The sequence below is a fragment of the Ptychodera flava genome, chromosome 14 (genome assembly GCF_041260155.1).
Source record: "Ptychodera flava strain L36383 chromosome 14, AS_Pfla_20210202, whole genome shotgun sequence".
Taxonomy (NCBI): domain Eukaryota; kingdom Metazoa; phylum Hemichordata; class Enteropneusta; family Ptychoderidae; genus Ptychodera; species Ptychodera flava.
In genome coordinates this window covers 446,939-472,286 of record NC_091941.1, presented here as the reverse complement: position 1 = coordinate 472,286, position 25,348 = coordinate 446,939, and the positions used below count along the sequence as shown (strand labels likewise).

The window sequence follows — 25,348 nt, the reverse complement described above, 5'->3', positions numbered from 1 at the left end:
CTTTGTCACACGCCCGCGCCCACTGAGCTGGAGCTGGAGACGATATATGACCTCAGAGGTGAACAGAAACCGGAAATAAGCTGAGCAGTCTATCCCGGGGGTTGAACCCTTGATAGGCACATGGCAACCACGGAAGATCAACACGGTTCTGTCACAGTCGTTTGGTGGGCTATTCAGCTCTGGGACTATTCGCCCCATAGACGAGTGTACAGAAGCGAGAAACACCTCTCGCTTCTGTACACTCGTCTATGGGGCGAATAGTCCCAGAGCTGAATAGCCCACCAAACGACTGTGGTTCTGTCAACAGATGTTGTCGAACGTTTTCTGTTTCCGAATATTTTTTCCTTTCAAGTCTTACATATGCAATGATTTTCCTTTAAAATTGTAGCAAAAAAGTAACGATCCACATTTACCTCACTCATACAGGGCAATTACATTACTCAGTATATATCCAATTATATCGCGCAACAGTCGATTGCTTCAAGTTATTTCAACCATGGATGTACAAAATCCATGATGTTTCGTCTAAGATTCAGCAATTTAAATTTCCCAATAAAAGAACAGTCGGGAGAGACTGTGAGCCTCAAATTTTACAAAGAGAAAATAAAAAAGAAAAGAAAAGAAAAGAGACAAAAGGAACGCGTTATTTCAACCTACCTCCATGTTTAAACCCAGTCGTGATATTCTACTGTCCTGCCTGTGCAGTGACCAATGCTTTTACGTTACTGTTCAATTGCCTGCACTGAATAACTCGCACATTTGTCCAATATAGCGGTAGACATAATTTGGATGGTGAGCGGGTCCCCCGTGTAGTATGGCGAACGCGTGGGTATTGCATTGACTACGAATCCAGAAATATCGACGAACGTTTTAGGCATTCCCTAGATCTCCGTGCACATTTTCCGGGCTTCATTGAGAGACGTTAGTCCTCCAGAGACATGCTACATTGACTGGTTGGCCGCTCTTGACCGTCAGGAAATCCCAGACGAGTTCGGCATTGACTGGGGAAGCCTGCAACACAACACAACAGTGGCGGTGTTGAATCGCTTTTGTTACCCCGCCTCACAATCATATACACAACGTACCTGGCTGTTGCAGGCGCGTTGTGATACTATACTGTTGTCTGCGAAATTAAACATAAATGTCGGGAGTTGAACTCAAACCCTGCTCGGGATCGGGGAGTAACATTCCTCTCCCGCTTGGGAAAACTATCATCGGAAGAGGGTCATTCCTCGGGGTAAGTATTTTAAGTTCCAAAGTGCCCTAAAGGCAGTGGTACCTGGAGACTAACCGTTGGCTCGCACAATCTTCAAAATTCACAGAGTCGCAGTCAGTGGCGCATATTTGGCATGTAAGCTATTGTGTGGACTGAGTTACAAATGGAGATAGCATTAAATATGAAGCAATGCGAAATTGGGTCGGAAAAGCATGTTTTCGAGTCTGCAACATGATAATAACAATTTTAATATTACATGTGTACAGTGCTTTCAATTTAATGTTATTGAGATGGAGATAATTTAAATGCAACAAAAATTAAGTCGTTTGGTTAAATTGGGTTAGATTATGCAAATGTTATTCACAAGTAATTACACAAATAATTACAAATCTCCATTACAATATCCACGTTAGTTCACCACATTTACAAATATATTTTACAGGTCAACTTGAGGATAAAGTTACAGTTGACATGCTGAGTGAGCACTTTCATTCTGTTAAAATTTAATGATAAAAATCAGTTATGGCAGTTTATTTGGTTTTTGTCTCACATATTTTGATTCTGTTGAGCTTGTATTCTGAAACACCTGTACGGGTGCTTTGGTGGTCAGTAAACCCCCCAAGTTAACTTTTTGTTTACAATTGTTCTTCAAAAAGGTCATAGGTCATATCCATTTTATTGTAGTGGTTAGGTTGCAAAACTGGTGAATTATATGTTTCAGAATTGTTCTGTAGGGGCTAAAGAAAGTGTAATTTCACAAATACAGGTAGTCTACCCTTGAAATGCAGATACCAGAATTATTTTTTTCTTTGACTCGATTTACATTTAAAATATTTTTTTAGAGGTTATAAACAGTGCGCTCAGGTATTTGGTGGATATAAAACCTCTCTGGGGTGAAAATTAGCATATTTGGCGGGAAATAATCACCTCGCTTTGCTTGGTGATTGCACCTCAGAGGTCTTATATCCACAACCAAATACCCAAGCGCACTGTTTATAACCTCATTATAATATGCTAATGTCATTATTTAGGACCAAAGTTGGAACAAGGGTTCAGGCGCCCAGCCTGAACACAAACTCTAAAAAGAACATTTCAGAACGCACGCGTGTGCACAGTTTATTCCATACAATACGGTAACGCAACGCATCGATATCGCAAATACACATCAAACTTGAAGAATTTTACTTGAAAAAACGCTCAAAAAAACTTTAAAAACTTGTGTTGTTGTTACATCGCCATGGCTGCTTATACAAACTCTGCATTTGTGGGTTCATCAAGCTGCTCCAGACTAAAAAACAATCAAAATCAATTTCAAGCCGTACATTTGATTGACATTATGGCGTGTTGAGCTCTCAAGTTGGAGTTCGAAATATGCTTGAGCTCAAAAATGTTCGAAGCATACAGATCTTCTTTTTGAGAATATAAACCCTGGCTCCAGCCAATCAGATTGGATTCAAGCTAAGCATATTATAATTCACAATATTGTTCCCAATGCATTCATCCCCTTGTGATCTTTCTTTCTTGTTAAAATTATCTGTAAATGTATGGACAACAAAATATTTTGAATTTTCATCCTTGAGTGTCTTGCAGAGTTACGTTGTATAGATGGGGTTTGTATATTTAAAAAGTTTTTTGTTTTTTCATCTGTGGTTACAAGTTATGAACAAGGATGAAATTGCTTTTGTGTTTGATGTGTATGTTTGTTGTTGTGCACTGATGTGAATCATTTGAATTAACATTTTTTATTGATTTTCACTTAAGTTTTGTGTTCATAAAATCACTTGTCTTTAATTAAGCTGGTAGGGACAAAAACAAGGGATCAGGATTATTAAATGCTATGTATGTGTGGTTGTTTCAGGGACTGACCTCCTTAATGAGTGTGTAACGGTCATGATAGTTGATAGTTTTTTGATTGCATGATCTGTTTGCCCAAAATCGTGGTGTCTGTACACGGGGCAGGCCAATTAATCTGAATGCATGCAAAATATGCAGAACATGGTGCATATGGTGTTTATAGAGATTGAAATCCTCTCAGTAATATGTTGTCACTCACCAGAACACAGGGCATTGAATATCCTCCTCTTGGATTTTTTAATCCTCCATTTTCTTGGTAATATTGCCAGTTTTTGAAATAGATGGAAATTTAAACTAAAATAGTGTCATATTAACTTTCAAAATTGAAAATATTGCTGTAATTTAGTCCAAGGCAATTAAATGGGTAGACTTGGAAGAATTTGTGAGCAAATTGTATGGTAGTCACTGTGCTCTCGATGGTTCATAAGTAAAGATGGATGGCTAATTTGCATATTACATGTAGCAAGTCGTACCTCAATCAAACTGTTTTTGCTGGCCTATTTCCCATCCTGCAGCAACAAGATTATGTCTAAACAAACCATACTCAGCGATGGTATACCACAAGATTTTTGACAAGTTCATGTCATATACAGTATGCACAAGCAATAGCAAGTGCATATATGTCATGAAGTGGTCAAAACTGAGAGGCATGCCTGTCAATCGCTGTGGTTTATTACCACTATGTCATTGAAATTCTGGTGTGGAACGTCCAAAAAAGAACTTTTCTGAAGCTGAGAGCTCATGCGTGTTCCAACTGTGGTATATCGTTAATATAGCACGTTATTTCTATTCTCGACCAATCAGCTCACTGCATTTGCACAATCAATATACTGGTATGATATAATTAAGGATAAAGCACATCCAGCTACGGTATACCACAATATTTTGACCAGTTCACGACATATATGCACAAGCGATAGCGAGTGCATATATGTCGTGAACTGGTCAAAATCGAGTGGTATACCGTTGCTGGGTGTGATTTATTGCTATTATATCATAACAGTAGATTGAAATTCTGGCAAGGAACAACAAAAACAGATTTTTGCTCAAGGTGAGAGCTCGCGCGTATGCAAGCCGTGGTATATTGCCAATATACCACGAGTCTTTTCGCGTCTCAACCTATCAGATCGCTGCATTTGCACAATCAATATACTGGTATGATGTAATTGAGCAATAAAATAAACCACACCCATTGATGGTATACCACAAGATTTTGACCAGTTCATAACATATATGTACAAGTGATAGCGTATATGAAGTGAACTTGTAAACCGAGTGATATACCATCACTGTGTCGGTTTATTGCTAAAATATCATAACATTAATCGAAATTCTGGCATGAAATGTCAAAAAGGGATTTTTCTCTAACTGAGAGCTTGTGCCTGTTCCATTTCATATCAATGAAAATGACAATCCATTTCATATTCTTGTCAACAATTTTTTAAAGAAATGTAGCTCTGGGAACTCTATACTTAATGTGTGTCACCTTAATGCCTGGTGATTGATTTGTTATTGATCTGTATTAAACTTTTCTATTGAACAGATTACTGACAAGAGGGTGTCAAGACAGCACGGTATCCTAGATGTTGACTCCGGCAAAGTCAAACTGCTGGCCACTCACATCAATCCAACATTTTATCAGGAGTTAGGAAAGGAGAAATTGAGGCCGTTACCGAAAGATGAATGGAAAGAGCTGAAAAGTGGTGACAGGTTTTCTCTGACTCCGGATGATCACGTCTTTGAAGTTGTTCTGCATGGAAAGATAATAAAGTAAGTATTTGTACAAGAATTCAGAGACTTGGCAAGTGGTCACCACAGTTGTGACAGAAGACAGAAAAATCACAGCCTTTGTATTTACATTAGTGATAAAAAATATACAAGACAAACAAGAAATGGTCCCTGTCAGAAATGAGTTTGATATATGCAATCCTTTTACATAACACAGACAGCACCAACTCTTTTTCAAAGACTCTATGATATTAACATTCATGCTTATACGTTTGTACTTATGGAAAACATAAATACATGTAAGATGTACCGTATGTTGTATGGTCTTGTTGATAGTGCGATGCTTACTGAGAATCCTTGCTTTATTTCAATTCTACCATAATACAGATACTTTTCCAAATATCATGGACAGCATATGACATAAAAGTCGAAACTCCATAGAAACATACAGTCACTTGTGTGTGGTAACTCAGCATCTCCCATCCTCCCTACCCCTTCCTCTGCAGACTGTACGGGAACTGACAGTCTTCATCTCCCCTTCCTCCCCTGTATTTCTGGACAGGAACTGAAGGCACATGGCTGAAAAGAAGGTGCTGTCTAGTCAAGCCACACGTGTAAAATCTATCTTAGTATCAATAGATTTTCTGTTAGTAAGAAGTTTCAGGTTTTCACAAATGTATGACTGTGTTAGTTCATATATACCTTAAGTTTATATCCCAACTTCAAATTCATTATTTGAGTGTCTCTTTCACCACCACATCACGTGTAGCGTGACTTCTTTCATCTTTAATGTCTTATCCATTAATTCTAAATCTGCTGTGAAGGATCCTGAAAAGATTCTTTCCTGGCAGTTTGTCTTAATACTTGTACTACTGGTATCCTACATCATAATATCAACACAGGCTGGCGTGCCTTTACATCAAGAAAATAGCCTAATGATATATTTTTAATATATTGCTACATTTGTTGCCATGATTGTTCAGTTATGGTAGTACATTCCTCAACAATGAAAGATTTATGCTCTTTCTTCAACCATTCTCTTTCAAAATGAAGAATAGAAATCAGGGATCACTGTGCAAATTTTTGTGCCAGAAAATCAAAGTGTCGTATATGTACAAACAAATCTGATATTTCAAATTTTCTAAATTCTTTTCTATCAAACGATGTTATATCCAGTCAGATACTTATTCAAATTTCTAGCTGATGGGCAACGTGCACATACCACACAGGCTGCGCTGTGCAGACAACGATGTTGCTTTGCCTGTCACTTCGTAACAACATTGTCGTGTGTCACATGTCTACATCACATGATTGATGTCAAAGAATTCAAAAATGGTCTCATGTCAATTCTGTAGGAAACAAGTGAAATTTCCAATGTTGATTAAAACTAGACAGTGAAAATTTATTGACTTTCAGCGCTTCAAAATGAGCCCCCCACAAGTGGTAGATCAGAAAAACATTGTAAAAACAGGACTCCAAATATCTGTCCCTGAGACACATTCACGTCATTTGCCATCACAGACATCCTTTGAAAACAAAGGAGCTATAAGCCACTGTGTCACATGACAGAGTGAGTCATATTGCAATCCCATACAGTCATACCTATCTGTAATTGCCTGCTCATTTTCTTTCTTCCTAGATCATCAAAGCTAGCTTCAGATGAAGACACAAACAAATCAGAAAATGCTAAAGAAACGAATAACAAGTCAGAAGGTTAGCCAGCTATAAACTGTCTTTCTTTTGTAAAAATTCTGACCTTTAAAGTAAATAACATCATTCATACTGTTTTTGCAGTGTGTGACAAATGAATTTGAATCAAGTTGACTGACTCTATCACATTATTCACAGCACATCTACGATATTGTGTATGTACTCTGCAAACTATTGTTTATTCACTCATTAAAATCAAGTAACTGCAATTACTGCCATTTATAGTTTTGTTTACTCAATCATCAGATATTAATTTGAACATTAATAATGTGACACTTGGCAAAAGCCTAAATGATATTGTTTTAGCTAAAAAGTGGCAACATAAAAAATGCGCCAATGACAATGTAGATTTTTAAACCTCATAAATGTCTCTTTTTGCTTTTTACTTACCAAAAAATACCATCAAATCTTCTGAGAGATGTTTTGGATTTATAGGTTAAAGCCATATTGTCTTTGAAAGTGGCTTTGTAATGGCTTTGGTCAATTAAATTAAGGCACTTATATGTTTATTTGCAACAGCCATATTTGAGTTGCATTTTGAAAATGTTTTATTTGTAGTCGTTAAAAGTTAAAATCTAAGTTGTGCATTCATTATAAATGTTTCAAAAACTTTCTGTGGTCATGCATTGTTAAGCACTTTTAAAAAAATACATTAGATTTCAAACCATCCTATCAAAAACACGCAAAACGATACAGCTAATGGAGCTTTAAACAACAGGCAAAGAAAGGTAATGATATGTTTAATCAATACAAAGTATTGCTGTCATAGAATCACTACAACACTTTGATCACAATGAATGGCCAAATCTGGTGCCATGTTTCCATCACACAGAGATGAAAGTGACAAATTTAACTGATACAGATTCAAAGGGGAAGTCAGCAAACAAGACAGAGCCTAAAAGAGAACCACATGAAGATGATGATGATGATGATGATGATTCCAAACAGGATGAAGCCAAACCTTCAACTTCTGGATCAACAGCTGAAAAGGTAGTGTTTCATTGAAATTGTTGGTGAATATTCTTTGTAGTCTCAAAAGGAGCATTATAATTAATAATCTATGTAACACTCTCTTCACTGGAATGTAAGAAAATGATTTTGTGTACAGGTAACATGCAAATATAAATGTAAATAAAGGTCATCATTCTTCTCATTTTGAACACACCCTATAAAATTAGGAATCCTATGTACCACACAAAGAGAACAAATTCCACTTGCATTTTTACAGTTTTCTAAAGTGTTACAGGTCTTGAAACCTGAAACTTTCTTACAATGTGTTGGTAAACTTTGGTTTTTGCATGGGGACATGCAGATGAAGTTTCATTATACATGTACAAACATATTTGTATTACAGTCAACATAGACACTCTTTTTTACTGATGATAAGTCAACAACCCTTTGAGAATTGTATAGTCACAAATTTATATGTCATTACTGTCACAGTCATTATTGTTTTGTCCAGTATTTGGAACTAAAAGAAAGAAACACTAAACCTGGAATAATGATTGGTTGAATTTTAGAACTCAACAGACCTGACCTGACCTTAGCTAATTTACATAACAATAGAATGTTGCCATTAAACCCAATTACCAGCCCATAACAAAAGTGCAAGACAGGTGTTTTCCATCTACACCCTATGTTGGTACATTATGCATATGGCAACACCACATCCCTCATACAGCTATTATGTTACCACCCGATTCAAGCCAAACGTTTTGTTTTTCCTCCAAGCCTTAGGAAAGGTACAGTTAAACATCATAGACCTGTTTTAAATCCATATCAAAGTGTTGATTAGTATAGAAGTTATCTCTATGTATTTTACCTAAATTAGCTGCTTAGGCAATAGACCGAGAATCACACAGAAATACCAAAACTCACAACTGGTCCATCAGGGTTGGTGCATAAATAGTACAGGGATGCATAAATAGTACAGGGGCCTCCTCTACTGTCTATGGTGTATGTAAATGTAATTAATGAAGTATTTTTTCAATGATAGGGAAACGTTGAGACTGTGACAAGGGGAAATAAAGAAATAGCCCTACCAGTTGACAGGAAACGGAAACTACCGGCATGGATTATGAACGCCAAGCCAAAAACCACGGAGAGTACATCTACCTTTGAACCCAGACCTGTTGCTGCTTCTGTCAATGAAAAGACAAAGCGAAAAGAAACCACCATTACAAAGGAGACAACAGGTAGGTGATTTTTGATCTACCACATGACTTTTCCCGTATTTTATCATATTAGGTGTTCCAAATAAGAATTCTGAATTAACAGAATACAGAATTTCATCCCACAGAGTAACCTATGATTTTGCTTTAATTTAGAGAATGATTTTCAGACCTTGCTGCATAATATAAGAATAACCGTCAGTGTTCTCCCTAGGCCCTTCAAGCATCACGTCTCCGTGACGCTTGCCTTGATCACCGTGACGCTTCAGATTTTTCCCGACACCCTTGATTGACAGCCACACTTGACAGCTCAGTGTATTTCAATGGCATATGACATCTGCCAAAACTAGCCTTATCAACATCGTTTTTAGTCCTGAATAGACTTTTTCGTGTCGATTGACGAGTTTACATTAACCAATTGACACGTACATAGGTGTTGAAAAACACCGGCCGAGCGGCACATCGGTGGCCGCGACTTTGATCATGTTGATCGAGCGCCGTGTCAATAGCCGTTTATCAAGTTACGTGGGGGATTACAGTGACGTCGACCCGTGAAAATGCTGGTGGTCAAAGCTATCGGTCAAAATTGCGACCCTCAAAAAAGTTTATAAGGCGTCTATACCTGATGACGGTTAGTCTACATGAAATCTCCATGGCAGTATTACGAATGTGCATTTGTATTTTAATTGTTTTTCTGTTCTTGTTGTTGAGACAAACGGTGAAATTATCAGAGCAGGAGAACGCGAACGGTAGAGTTCATGGACTGCACACGTTACATGTGCGTCATATTACGCTACAATTACTTGACCTAGTTTCTCGATGTTGGGGTCACAGTCATTTTACAAGGTTTTTGGCTAATCGTGAAATCGTTCTTTTGCATTCTTGTCATCTTTTTTTTTATTTCGCGCAAAGTTTTTAAAAATATGAATTTGGATTAACTTTTTGGTCGCGAAATGATGTCTACAGTGCCATGTGACGTAAACAGGTCAGGCGATTTCCAAGATGGCGGTCGATGTGTGGGCTTTGAGCGTTTCGCGCTGATTTCAAGTTCAGGTCTCGTTTTATGGTTCGCTAGGGAGGCAAGTTACTAAACGACAGGGGTTTCATAAATTTTGGTGACGATCATTCGTGCAAATACGTCTGAATTTTCTGTTATGGTAAACCGTAACAGTCCTTCCATTCATTGGGACCGTGACCGTAATGTCTTTATGTGCTCAAAAATTCTGAAAAATTCGCTGGGGTACATAACCCTGTGATTGTGTGGCTTCGTTGCTCTGTATAATTTCGTAAACAAGTGACGCAATGTTTCATCGCAAATGTTTCTCCATGCAATGAGAGTACGAGTTGAATTTTTACAACTGAAGTTGACTGCGGAAGAAAGCAAGATGTGACCGTTCAGTTTTCATGTATGAATTTATTGCAGTTCATGGTGCCACCTGTAAACTTAATTGTTTATTCCCCTGATATGTATGTTCATGCAGCAGTGTGTAAGTAAATAAAAGGCATATTAAATGACTACAATTTGCAGTGACTGTTTTATTTGTGTGTATGTATTTAAATATATGTTAATGTATGTAAATTAATTATGTAAATTTTATGCAAATTTCCGACATGCTTGCCCTTGATCCTAGGGAGAACACTGTAACCAATTTTCTATTTCATATTTCCAATTTAAGGGTTTGAAGCGGCATTTCAACAGTCTTTGGAAAAGCAATCAGTGGAAGGTGAGTTTGATGTTTAATAGTGACCATATTCTTTGAGAAGTGAAACAGTAAGTACCAATAATGTCATTTGAGATAAATACTTTGTGCATTTGTGCATGCATTATAGCTAACATACCTGTGATATATACACAGACTTGCAGATCTCAAAGCATATCTCATGTCTTATACTGAAACTATTTTCAATGATGTAAATTTTCATTATAACATGGCAATGTAAGCACCATGACTTTTTGTCTGAAAAGCCAAGTTGCTACATATTATTTTGGGTTGGAACACTGTGTAGAGGTTGATATCAAAATCACCAAACATTATGCCTACTCACAGTTCATCTGTAAAAACATTTCTCTCTTTGTCTTCTGTGACAATGTTGGATATCTGAGAGAGGATTGAGAATCAGGAATTAATTGAAAGAAATAATGCATTGTCTGTGTTTTTGTGATTTGTCTCATAGTGCCTAGGGGGAGGGGGAGAGGAAGAGGACGAGGGAGACTTAAAGTATCTGATGATGAAGACTTTGATGACTATGAGCCTGAGGTTGCTAAGAAACCAAGGGGACGTGGACGAGGGAGAGGACGTGGAAGAGGTAGAAAGAAGAAAGAATCAGATGAGGAATCGGATGAAGAGTGGGTTGTCAGTGACGATGATGATGGAAGTGATTGGGAGATGGAACATAGAGGAAAGAAAACACCAAAGAAAAAGGTTGAATTTCACTTTTTGAAAATGCAGCCTTTTGCTCTGCAATTTTCATAACAAGCTACACATTTGTAAACAAAAGTTAGATTTAATATAGGAAGGAATTGATCACTAATTTCTTTCAGTACAGAGTTGCTTGCTGGATCCCCATCATTGATATTCTACCCCCAGCATTTGTGTCTTGTCATATGAGATAAGTCATCCAATTTGACCTGATTTACTATCAGGTAAAATCTGATATTGATTCAATCCACATATTATTGTGTGATGCATGTTAGTGCTGAGGTGTACTTGACTTTCAGAGCTCAACTAGGGGAGCAGCAGCACCACTCGTTCAGAAGAGAACCCCTCCGAGAGCTGCTTCAAGAAGAGTTTACATTGAAATGAGTGACAGCGATGATTTTGATGAAGAAATGGTGATTCCCAGGAGGACCCCTGGGAGGACAGCGCGGAAACAAAAACAAGAAAGTGATCATGACAGTGAAGATGAAGAGGCCATGGAAGAGAGAACGGAAAGCAAAAAGAATAATGTTGGCCAGACTGCAGCAGCAGGTACAAAGAGGAAGTCATCTTCCAGGACACCATGTCCATATGGAAATAGATGCTACAGGTACAAACTTCCATTCAGTGTGATGAAAGGGAAAAAGGATGGGAATACTTACAAATGTAATAAATGTGGGTAGATGTAGGAAATGCTGGCACTGCTGTTGAAATAAACATGTTTGAAGTTGCTGAAGCGTGTAAGCAAACCTCCTTATCATGCATGTAAGATATCTTCAAAGGGTGTGTTATACTCCTGTCTTCATATTGAGTTGGCAGGTAAAAATACAGGCATAAAAACATCATGTGCTAACACATAGGTAGGGCTGGAGTTAGCAGCTTAAAAGGCTCATCTTTAGGTCATAGGCTTCAGCAGCTCAAAAGACTCATCTGTGGGCCATAGGCTTGAGCAGCTAAAAGACTCATCTGTGGGCCATACAGTTGATGTATTTCAGTGTATTTGTATACTACACCATTCATGAAATTGTTATCTCACACTATGAAAAGCTAGAGAGCCATAGCGATTGTTGGCTGGTGTAGGAAAGGGATATTGGTACTCCACTGCCACACTGAATATTGTTGTGATCTCCATTTCTCATTGGAGGAGATTAAGTTAAATGGCAATATTGCACCACAACAAGGGGCAATAACGATTCCTGATTTTCAGTGATAATTGCAAATGACACACATGACTATATAATTCTGACGCAATTAACTCCTAGGTATATCAACTCTTTATAAGATTAAAATGTTTTCCTGAGATATTTATGTAAAGTTTGTTGAGAGTTTAGTCATCGTCTTCATAAAGCTGCTGAAAGTTTACAAAGCAAATGTCTGCGTCTTTTGCAGGAAAAATCCAGTGCATTTTGAAGAATGCAGTCATCCTGGTGACTCAGATTTTGAAACGGCTGACAATGAAGAAGATGAAAAAGATGATGAGGATGGTGATAGTGCCAGCAAACCAGTATGTTCATATGGTGCAGAATGCTACAGGTAAGAAAATTATAGGTTTGCTAACAAAAGGAAAATAAATATTTCTGATTCTGTTTCTGTTCTAAGAGCTTACTCATGAGTCACATTTATCATATCCACTTCAAAGCAACAATATTTGTTTGCTACTAAAACGCCCATGCCTCCCTGCTTTTGATGATACACAGCAGTAATGTCTTTTTGTTCTTTGTGTATGCTTCTCATTATTTTCAAAATTACTGTAAATCAGATAAATGTACATATTAAAAGTCAAGATTTTTAACTTTGTCTTTAAAGCCGACTGCATACTGTGTATTGTTATTAGCAGAATATGAGAATGTTTTACATTCAATAAAATACATGGTAGCGTACCTGCTAATTTGGAGAGATACATAAGTTTAAACACCAAAGGCTGTAGTATCTTCGTCTCTGTGCATTTTTTCTTTCATAATATCATCAAATTTTACTCTCTTTGACTCCAAATTACATCTGTTAGCAATATATGCTGTGTCAGTGTTAGTATATCCTCCTCACATTGAGCTAGGAATCACGATGAAATGGTTTGTTTTCAATAGCGCTGATCGCAAATGACGTCACCGTTCTCTCTCATTAATATGCATAAATAAACATTTGTCCGCATTTTCCGCATAAACGACGAAAATAAAATCTGCGAGTGTTAGAAAGGCTATTTAGCGTCACACTCATTCGTATGAATTGATTACTGAGACTAAAAGCTGCAACAACAGCCGCGCATACAACGACAATATTTGTCTGAATTTCAGCATATTTGTCTAAAAGTCGTGCGCACGTGCAGCTATATTTAGTAACAAACCCGAAATCGCTACAACGCTATTCCAATTAGCAGTGCCCCCCATCCCCCACCCCAAGAACTACTGTGCCTAAGACTCAACTTTTATTAGTATTGGTCAGTGAATACAGGACAAGTTTAACACCTACATGTAGTATTTGGTTTATTTCATGAAAAGTCCTGAAAGGTCCAGATTTTATATGAAGCTGTACATTGGCAGCATTATTGTAGGGTGAAGTTCACAATATTATTTTTTAGTCCCCACGGACACCGTCCGGGGGGGACTTATAGGTTTGGTCATGTCCGTGCGTGCGTGCGTGCGTGTGTGCGTCCGTCCGTCCGTTCACGCAGATATCTCAGAGATGCAAGAAGCGATTTCATTCAAACTTGGTACAAAGATTACTACATATGTCATACAGATGCACGTCGATTTGTTTTGTGATACGATCCAATATGGCCACCAGGCGGCCATTTTATTACGATTTTTTCATGTACAGAGCCGTAACTCAGACATGTTTCAACCGATTTTATTCAACGTTGGTACAAGGACATTGACCAATGTCATAGATATGCACGTCAATTTGTTTTGTGATACGATCCAATATGGCTGCCAGGCGGCCATTTTATTACGATTTTTTCATGTATAGAGCCATAACTCAGACATGTTTCAACCGATTTTATTCAAAGTTGGTACAAGGACATTGACCTATGTCATAGATATATACGTCAATTTGTTATGTGATACGATCCAATATGGCCGCTAGGCAGCCATTTTATTACGATGTTTTCATGTACAGAGCCATAACTCAGACATGTTTCAACCGATTTTATTCAAAGTTGGTACAAGGACATTGACCAATGTCATAGATATGCACGTCAATTTGTTTTGTGATACGATCCAATATGGCTGCTGTGTGGCCATTTTATTACAATTTTTTCATATACAGAGCCATAACTCAGACATGTTTCAACCGATTTTATTCAAAGTTGGTACAAGGACATTGACCTATGTCATAGATATATACGTCAATTTGTTATGTGATACGATCCAATATGGCCGCTAGGCAGCCATTTTATTACGATGTTTTCATATACAGAGCCATAACTCAGATATGTTTCAACCGATTTTATTCAAAGTTGGTACAAGGACATTGACCAATGTCATAGATATGCACGTCAATTTGTTTGTGATACGATCCAATATGGCCTCCAGGCGGCCATTTTATTACGATTTTTTCATGTACAGAGCCATAATTCAGACATGTTTTAACCGATTTTATTCAAAGTTGGTACAAGGACATTGACCTATGTCATAGATATATACGTCAATTTGTTATGTGATACGATCCAATATGGCCGCTAGGCAGCCATTTTATTACGATGTTTTCATATACAGAGCCATAACTCAGATATGTTTCAACCGATTTTATTCAAAGTTGGTACAAGGACAATGACCAATGTCATAGATATGCACGTCAATTTGTTTTGTGATACGATCCAATATGGCTGCTGTGTGGCCATTTTATTACAATTTGTTCATATACAGAGCCATAACTCAGACATGTTTCAACCGATTTTATTCAAAGTTGGTACAAGGACATTGACCTATGTCATAGATATATACGTCAATTTTGTTATGTGATACGATCCAATATGGTCGCTAGGCAGCCATTTTATTACGATGTTTTCATGTACAGAGCCATAACTCAGATATGTTTCAACCGATTTTATTCAAAATTGGTACAAGGAGATTGACTAATGTTATACATATGCATGTCAATTTGTTATGTGATACGATCCAATATGGCTGCCTTGCGGCCATTTTGTTACGATTTTTCATGAACAGAGCCATAATACTCTCAGGCATATCTCAACCGATTTTATTCAAAGTTGGTACATGTACATTAACCTATGTCATACATATGTATGTCAATTTGTTTCATGATATGATCCAATATGGCTGCATGGCAGCCATTTTGTTACAATTTTTTCCTGTCCTTAGCCAAAACTTGGGCATGTCTCAAATATGGTACCAGTGATAATCTGTCAAGTGTTAGGATTGTATGCAAAAATGTTTTGCAACATCCTGTCGATTAATTCCTAGTTGACTCATTTTATGAACTTTAGGATGGTTGCCTACATTGGTTTTCATGTTTTCATCACCATGGAACTCATTCTTGGCCGTTGAGCGCCATCTGTATCAAAGTATTTTTATTACAGACCTAATTAATGAAGAGGACTCTATCCTCTCTGTGGACATGTAATCAAAGTACCCATTAACAAGTGGGGACTGTGTCATCAACGATGACTTTTTATTAGTCCCCATGGACAACGTCCGGGGGGACTTATAGGTTGGTCATGTCCGTGCGTCCGTCCGTCCGTCCGTGCGTCCGTCCGTCCGTTCACGCAGATATCTCAGAGACGCCTGGAGCGATTTTGTTCAAACTTGGTACAAGGATAGTACCCTACCTCATATAGATGCACGTCGATTTGTTTCACAATGCGATCAAATTTGGCTGTGTTAGAGGACTTTTTAGTTTTCACCTCCATAGACTCCCATGTATAAGGCAGTCCATAGACTCCCATGTATAAGGCAGTCCATAGACTCCCATGTATAAGAAAGTCCATAGACTCCCATGTATAAGGCAGTCCATAGACTCCCATGTATAAGGCAGTCCATAGACTCCCATGTATAAGGCCAAGAAAAATAAAAATTTAGTTTCTCATCGTATTCATATTGCAAAAAGGATGCAGTGACACAGTTTTTAGTCCCCACAGATAAAGTCCAGGGGGCTCATAGATTGGGTCATGTCAGTCCGTGAGTCCATCCATATGAGTCCATCCGTTCACGCAGATATCTCAGACACTTTGACAAAATGTCACGTGACCTTGGTGACCTTTGACCTCAAATATACATATTTGTCCATAACTCAGTAACCACAAGTGCTACACCTTTCATATTTGGTATGATGGGACACCTTATGACGCCACATATTGTACCTCATTAATTATGCACATATCTAATTTTGAGCGAGCCAATAGAGCTAGAGGTCTGATTTTTGGTATATAGGGATAACTTAGCAATACAATTTTTTTGACAAAATGTCACCTGACCTCGGTGACCTTTGACCTCAAATATACATATTTGTCCATAACTCAGTAACCACAAGTGCTACACCTTTCATATTTGGTATGATGGGACACCTTATGACGCCACATATTGTACCTCATTAATTATGTGCATATCTAATTTTGAGCAAGCCAATAGAGGTAAATGTATGATTTTTAGTATATAGGGATAGACTATAGGATAGAAATTTTTTGACAAAATATCATGTGACCTCGATAACCTTTTACCTAAAATACACGATTATGTCAATAAATAAGTAACCACAAGTGCTATGTCCTTTATATTTAGTAGGATGGGAGACCTCATGACAACACATGCTTTACCTCGTTAATTATGCCCATATATAGCCAATAGAGCTAGAGGTCTGAATTTTGGCATATATGGATTAATTAGCAATACAATGGTTTTTTTTTCAAAATGTCATGTGACCTTGATGACCTTTGACCTTGAATATGCATATACCGTACTCGTCCGAGTATAAGCCCCCGGTTCGGCAACACTAAACAGCGGTAAAACTAGGGGAGGGGCTTATACTCGAGCAACCCCATGTTATCTGCCATGGACGCTTAATTTATGCTAATTTTATGCACGATTTTTTCAACACCACTCGATCTTTCTATCGCTTTCAAAATCGACTTACACATCCAAAGAAATTGATTGTACAATCTCTGAATACAGAAGTGACATTTTGGTGAAATTTCAGCGTCGAAAAAAACCCCCAAACTTGAAACAAAGACTTCACTTATGCTGCTGATCAACAGTAATGTGAACAGGCATGCATTGCCTACGGAAAGGCATCTATTTTTTACATCCATGGAAAGGCAACTCAATATTCCAGTATCAAACTGTCTAAATCTTGTGAAAGCAACAACATAGCAGTGAAAATTGTAATAGTCACCAGGAAAAGTCTTCACAAATGAAAGGATAATTGCTTCAAACAAAAGAAACCACATGTTTCGAGCATGAAAACATCGTGGCCGTGAATGAAAATAAACAATGGCGGACGTGAGTGAGACTATTCTATTTAGGCTATGGGGTGAGCAGGGTCAAAGAATCAAGCTAGTACTGGGAAAACGTGTCATTTTCCTTACGATGCTGTAAAGGGAACTCCAGTTTCCCATTGTTTTAACATCTTTTAATGGTTTCTTTATTATCTAAAATTAATTTTACCAAGTTAAATGACCAAATATACTCTCCTAACCTTTCTGTATTTGAGTTACACTAGGGTAGGGGCTTATACACGGATGTAATGCATTGTCCAAAATCCTCTAAAATCAGTAGGGGGGCTTATACACGAGCAGGGGCTTATACTCGGACGAGTACGGTATATGCATATTTCAGTAACCACAAGTTCTATACCCTCCAATTTTGATAGGATATTAGACCTTAAGATGTCACATCTTGTACCTCATTTATAATGCGCATATGTATTTCTTGGCTGGCCAATATATACTGCTAGAGGTCTGATCTTTTTTCCCGATTTAGAACCATAACTTAGACATGCCTCATGTGTTTCAAATTGGGAACAACGACATAGACCTATGTGCCCATAGATCTGAACATATACAATCCAGTGATACTTTTTAATGACCACATTTCCTGCCCCATCAAGACTAATACTCCTATTACAAGTGGGGACTATGTCATTGTCAATGATTTTTTCCATTAAAATTTAGTCATACATTATTAGTACAAGTGTAATATCAAGCAAACACACATCAGTCTAATACAACAGAATGACCAAACTTTTGTCTAAAATCATGAAAATATCGTGATAAGATTTATATACTGGGCCTTTAATGTACCTGTTGAGCCATACCTAATATTTTCTGTCCAGTGATTGTCCTATGTCTTCTCTCTCTTTTGTATGTTTATTTGTTTTTTAATCATTTTTGACTGTCTTGTCAGGAAAAACAAAGTCCATTTCAAAGAGTACAGACATCCATCAAAGGCAGAAGCAGCCAGACCAAAAAGACAAGCTGCCCAAAAGATAAGTATGTAGAAAGATACATCTCTTCAAACTTCAATGTTGCCAAAACAAGGACAATGTAGACTCATTGTTACCTTTGTATTGTGTGTTGCTTTGTGATCTGTATTCTATTGCGTTTATATACTATTACATATTATTACCTATAAAAATGTATTTTTTATAAAATCAACTGTATCATTAACCTTTAACCACCAGGCTATTTGTACAATCACATTGTTTTCAGTGAGATGGATGGATTCATACACAGGGGTTTGAGAATGAAAGAGTTACAGCAATGGTTATATTTCTGAATGGTCACCAAAACTTTAACTGCTGTCTGTTTAAACCCCGATGTGGGTATAAAAGACTCCCTAGCTCATTGAATCAATTCAGAAAATTATGCAGAGATTTGCCCCAAAATGCCAACCCAAAGTCTTGGTTAATCGAAACCTGACCTTTTTTGAGCCGGCATTGCATATATGAGTGACAACCCTGCTGTCTTGCTGACTGAATGGCAAGACACGGAGTCTGTAGTATTGTCTCTCATTTAATGAACACCACAGTTCAAGTGACATTCCACACACAATCTGAGTGTATTGTAAACAACAGGATGACAAATAGACAGTGACTCTTATTGTGTGTGAGAAATTATGGCATGGATGTATTTTCTGGTAGGAAAGAAATATTTCTTGACTATACTCAAATGCACTAAAAACAAATTACCTTGATTTTACTCATATGATATCTAGGTGAAGTGTTGATTCTGAACAACCCCCCCCCCCCAAAAAAAAAAAACAAAAAAACAAAACTGAAGGTTTTGTGGAAAAAGACAATTTTAAACTAGCTTGTCAGTTCTTTGAGTTCATTTTCACAGAGGAGATAACCTGATTTTGTCTGATAATTTCAGAAAAGAAGAGTGTTTTGGATGGTGCCAGTGATGATGAAAGTCAACCAAACACATACGATTACGATGATAGCTTCATTGACGACGTAGGCCTTGCTGAGGATGGCGAATCATCATCGTATGAACCACAAGATGATTCTGACTGGGAGCCAGACGATGAAGAGAGAGATCAAATCAGAAGCATGGTGAAAGAAGCAAAAGGTTTTATAAAAAACAAGAAGATGCAGAAGAAAGTGTAGAAGAGAGTCTTTGTTGCCTAGCAACTCGATAAAATTTTCAGAATCTTTTTAGTCATTTGGTGATAATTTACTTAGTACTAAAACCACAGAGTATGGTGATTCCTGGAAAGCCAGCTGGCATTGATCTTTCATTCGTTGCTTCTTCAATTAATCCACTTTATATCGATGTAATCTCACATGTAATTATTCCAAAAGATGTAGAATTCACACTAGACCAGTATTACTGTAACGTGTAGGGCATTGACTGCAAAACATTTCCTATTGTAAGAATTTGATGCCAGGACCTTGGTGATGTCTTCATCACAGTCAGTATTCTCTGTGTAACCTTGTATGGTCATTATCAGAATTGGTGTTTTTGTTTCATACAGACATGTTACAAGATCAAGGTCACCATTTGTCAAGCGTGATGCTATGATAACCTGTCTCTATTATATTTCCTGAAGATGATTTTGTTTTCTTTTTTGTTTTATTCACTTGGACCTGATTCTACAGCTACTGATTTATGAAGTCAATCAAAGTGTTGAGAATGATGGTGTCACTTTCAAAGCTTGAATCAGTGCCCCTGTGCATTCCTGCAGTGGTCACATGATAAAACAAAATGTTGAGAATTTGTACATGAACTATCCATGAGAGAATTTTACCAACAAAAATATAAAATTAAAACTGTCTCCCAGATGCAGTGAATGTACATATCTCCCTCGAAATAATTTTATGCTTGAAGGCCTTTCAAATCTTAAATTTGCCCCAAGGTGATATCGGCCAAAATTTTCTGGTTATTTTTCAAATTATTTTCTTTTTGCTGTTGAATCTCTGAGCATTTTGTTTCATATGTTGACAGTGAAGTATCCAATGTTTGGTAACTATACAACATCATATTTCTGTTCAAAGGTTTGGTCAAAGTAAGACATCACTTATTTTAAAGCTGCAGTAATTGTAACATCAGAGATAACATTACGGGAAGGCTCCATTAACTTAGAAATACCCTACTTCCCTAGAGGATCAATTTCACAGACCTGCCTTTCCTACAATGGCACTACAATAGCACCAGCTGGATTAGATAAACATAACAATGGAACATTCACACCTTGGGGATTAAAAGTCTTCTGTTTGTCACCCGAGTTGCTCAGGCAAGGACTCGGGTTTCAGATACCATGCAAGTTAATGCAGTCGTCCCCTAATGATTTTTTCACTGAACAAGTAGATGCAAGGACTGAAATTCTGTGCTCAACAATAACTGAGATGAAACTGGAACTAGAATGCACCTCTGGGACAGATATTCAGACTCTCAGACTTTTACTTTTTTCTAACTTTTTTACTTTTCTGATCTACAACTTGTGGGGGCTCATATTAAAGCTCTTGGTGTAAGAAAAATTGACACCGTCGTGGTTTTATTGAAAATCGAAAAAATCTTTCACTTTCAAGGTGCATGCTATCTAAGGGTAGTTTACACCTCAAAATTGAAAGATTTAGACTTTTGCTCAACCTTTCCTCAAGCAAACTTTCAACTCTTCTCTTTCAAAATCAAGGATAAAAATCAGGGTCTCCGTTCAAATTTTGGTACCAGAGAAACAAATTACCCAATATTTACCAATATTTGAAATTAAAACCATTGCTTCCTGATTTTCACAAAACTAAGCCAGTGATAACTTTACTTACTCCATAGCTTCAAAATGAACCCCAACAAGTGGTAGACCAAAAGAATATTGTACAAGTTTGAGAATCTAAATATCTGTCCAACTGGTGCATTCTGCCATAACATAGACAACTTGATTTCTGGGATTTTAACCAGCTTTTGACCAAAACACTGAATGCAATGCAGAGAACACAAAGTCATCAAGAGTTGCAGTTACTTTAGCGTATTAGACAGTCTCTGTATTTCAATGTATTTCAAAGGAATGCAAGGACCATTGACAGAAGTTAGGTAAATGAGATTGCCAAGCTGGCTACTAAAATTATTTTAATGTAATGTTGGGGGCGCTGTTTTATCAAAACCATTAATGAAAGAAAACTTGTAGAAATGTTAGCAGCTCAGAATTTTTTCCCTTCCTTGCCAAAAATTTACAATCATTCTATCAATAATTATTTAAAATATTTTGTTCTTTTGTGAAATGATAAAATATCTTTCTATCAAATGACCTTTTTTCAAAGCAGTATTAACTTTCCTATATTTTTTAGCAACTTTTGCACTTTGTGAATGTTGGAAATTTGTAGCAGCTCAGTTAATGAATTGAATCACTACATTGTATTTGCTTAGTTTTGGGAGAACTTTGCTTGTATTAGGAGACCTTGATCATTTTATGTACATGTGAAATCTAGCAAGCATTTTAGCTTGTTAAGAAGAACATAGTTATCGACAATTTCTACAGCAACAAATGTTAAAAACTGCAAGTTATAAGTGACATTCAGAGTTATGGATAATGCAAAATATTTCAGCATTATCATTGATTTATAACGAGCATGTACAACTTCAATATGTATTTCTTTGAGTCATTTTCTGCCAATGCAGAACAATATGTCAGTTATTGTGATACAGGGAGAAGACAACTCGCAAAACTAAAAGTGTTTGTTCTTACGAGCTAATTAAATCGGATGTAGAGATGGCTCCATCTACAGCCTGCTTTGTGCTTTACTGGTGACATCACCATAGAGAAAGGAGTAGAGTGCAAGCAAAAGTCAAAATGGATCAGTCTCAAGATTTGATATAAATTGGATAGGCATCTTCAATTGTACCCATGTACATACAAAGATGATGGTACAGTGGACAATTTGAAGCAATTACAAAATTTGAACAAATTTTACACAGTGCATGGTTTATTTTAATATGTATGCCAACATCTGACAACATATTTTGCTAATTTAACTTTGTCGTCAAATTATTGACAATTACAGCAATTTTTGCACAATGACTATCTGATCACGACACTGGAATTCTCAGCCAATGTCTCATGGACCTGTTCCTCAGTTCATTTCATTGGCTTGGCCAAGCAAAACCATGATGGTGCTTGCAGGAACATACATGCTCAGCACAATGACTGAATGAAGTTCAAACCTTGCATGGACATTCAGAATGTGAGAAATTATAAGAGAAACAGGGTTACGGAATAATATTTCTCCATAATTTTCTTGGCAGACATCTAAGACATCGCATTCTTTCAAATGGTTGACAGCATATGTTGATATGAACCAATACTGAATTTTATGTTTGTTTTCACATAAATGTACTATGTTGCATGGTATTTACACATTGTTGGTTTTTTAAAAGTGAAAAATTAATATACTTAGCTGCTTCTACATGGTAGAATATGTAACGTGGAAATATATATTCTTGACACAGATATTGTGCCAGTATTGTGTGTGTGTAATCTCTCTATATGCACCCACTCTCATAGATCATACAGTTTAAGGCAGAATGCTTCTTTGGGGAAGATATTCAGACTCAAATTTTTACAGTACTCTGTTGTTATGCCACTTGTAGGGGTTCATTTTGAAGCTCATGGAGCAACTAAGTTTTCACTGGGTTACTTTTTTGAAATTGTGAAATTTACTTATCCCATTGGGTTAACACATCAATGGCAGCCATTTTGAATTTCAAGTGTAGGGTAATATTGGTTACTTTGTTTCTCTTGTACCAAAATTTGTCCCCTGATCTTTTTTCTTTATTTGGTAAGAGAATGGTTGAAACCTTTGTTGAAGAAAGTTTAGGCGAAAGTCTAAGTCTTTCAGTATTAAGGGACATATTCTACCTGAAGGGCTATTTCTCATTCCGTTGTCCAATGGCATTTGTGTAAGTGTGTACATGATCGCTGTCATTTGCTATTCAATTTTCTGCCCAAATAAATCACTTTCTTGTGAAAGAAGAATCTGATGATAACGTTGCTTTAACCTTTGCTGACACTCAATTCCCTATTAAAAGATCCACACTCACCATGGTAGATAACAGTGAGTTTAGACCAAACCTTGGTGGGGGAAGGGTTAAGCCATATTAATACAACAAAATTGCAACATGTTGCGTTTATAAGTTAACCTATACTAATTTATTATGTGGCTATAAATGTTCAGTACTCAAGTAGACTAGAAGGGACAGCACAGTTATAAGACAAAGTGAAAGTCAAAGAAAATCCTATCTTTGTTTTCCAATCTTAGATCTCTTTTGAAAATGACGCAGCAGTTTTATATTACTTTTTAGCTCGTAAGACCCAACTACTGACATGGCAGCAACAGATCATGACTGCTTGACTGCAGGGGTAATTCTGACATGCAGGGAGTGAGTAGGATAGCTCCACTGTTCAGAACTATACCGTGCATAACAGTGATGGTACAGACATTGGCATATTTACTAAGTGTGGCACAAATACAAAATGGTTTATGGAATGAAGAAAGCAAAATAGAAATGTCGCACACTTTTAACCAAGTTGAAAGAAATGAGACGGCTGGAAAACTAGAGGTGTCTCATCAATGATATGTGACCTGTGACCGATCAAGTCTAAGATCTGTGATTCAGTTTGGGTTTTTACAAAGGTAAAGTTTGATTTACCAAGGAGAAGTTCCAGTCAATACATAGAACAGATAATGTTGAAGCTTAATTTTTAACTCCCCCACTGTAAATGAAGCAGAGAAATGTGAAAGTGCTAGGAAATCAAATATATCAGTGCGTAGGAAGCGACTACAGATTGGACATACGGGTAGCATATCTTATTCACATCGTAGTCTCCATATTGAAAATTAAACTACAGGAAAATTGACACTATGTGCAAACGGAGAATTGTCAGGTTACAAAATACTCTCCCACAAGTCATTTGCAAATGGCAATATCACAGACCCAATGCATCTCTCATGACGTCACTGCATAAGCATGGGACATGCATATTGTTTATTCATAGACACCAGTCTATAGTTTATTTAACTTTAACTGGCTTGGAATAACCAATTAATTTTAGTTGTATTGTAAAACAAATTTCCTTGCAAAATGGAATATTAATCCTATCATGTGCTTAAGTTTTAACTTGTCCTCGGGGACAGATATTCTGACTATCAAACTTTTACAATTCTTTTCTCATATACCACTTGGTGAGGTTCATTTTGAAGCTTTTGGTGTAGAAAACTTATCACCAGCTTAGTTTTTCGAAATTTGAAATTTTTTTTTCCCATTAAGTTAACACAGGGATGGCGGCCATTTTGAATATTAGATATAGGTAAATATTGGGTTATTTGTTTCTCTAGTACAGAAATTTGCACAGTGACCCCCGATTTTTATTCTTGATTTTGAAAGAGAATGGTTGGAAGATTCCTCAAGGAAAGTTTGAGCAAAAAATTAAGTCTTTCACTTTCGAGACATATACTACCTTAAGTAGATCCGTCCATGAGCAAAAACATTCCAAATCTGTCTGTCTGAACTAGTGTGATGTTTAGGTTTTGAATACAGTTTATAGTTTCAGCATGCATATTCAATATTAATTCATTTCTAGTATGTTATTGTTTTCTTTTCATTATTGTCCATATATTTATTCAGTGCTCAAGACACTATGATGATTCTTTTGCAGTCATCACTGGTGTGATGAATGTAGTTTTTGAATCGAATTAATCATTTAAAAGTGTAAAAACTGCACAGCAACAACACACACTGTAGCATCAACACACTGTAGCAACAACACAGTAGCAACAACACACACTGTAGCATCAACACACACTGTTGC

General features: G+C 37.0%; 1 protein-coding gene across 2 annotated transcripts; it reads left to right on the top strand.

The window, feature by feature from the left end:
- The first annotated feature begins 793 nt into the window (after positions 1–793).
- LOC139148879 (aprataxin and PNK-like factor) lies at positions 794–23,526 on the top strand. 2 transcript variants are annotated; one of them, XM_070720309.1, is made up of 11 exons: positions 794–1,237; positions 4,614–4,840; positions 6,438–6,511; positions 7,371–7,498; positions 8,505–8,703; positions 10,356–10,403; positions 10,855–11,102; positions 11,399–11,706; positions 12,486–12,629; positions 18,452–18,537; positions 19,420–23,526. In XM_070720309.1, the coding sequence occupies exons 1-11, from the start codon at positions 1,142–1,144 to the stop codon at positions 19,653–19,655; spliced, it is 1,794 nt and encodes a 597-aa protein (XP_070576410.1). In that variant the 5' UTR covers positions 794–1,141; the 3' UTR covers positions 19,656–23,526. The 2 variants fall into 2 exon arrangements, with proteins under 2 accessions (XP_070576410.1, XP_070576409.1); XM_070720308.1 differs by having other exon boundaries at positions 7,341–7,498.
- The last annotated feature ends 1,822 nt before the right edge of the window (positions 23,527–25,348 follow it).

Coding starts and splice junctions, on each gene's coding strand:
- LOC139148879 (XM_070720308.1), top strand. CDS start 1,142: ATGTCGGGAGTTGAACTCAAACCCTGCTCGGGATCGGGGAGTAACATT. Junction 10,404..10,854: donor GGAAAAGCAATCAGTGGAAG/GTGAGTTTGATG, acceptor TTTGTCTCATAG/TGCCTAGGGGGAGGGGGAGA. Junction 18,538..19,419: donor ACAAGCTGCCCAAAAGATAA/GTATGTAGAAAG, acceptor TGATAATTTCAG/AAAAGAAGAGTGTTTTGGAT.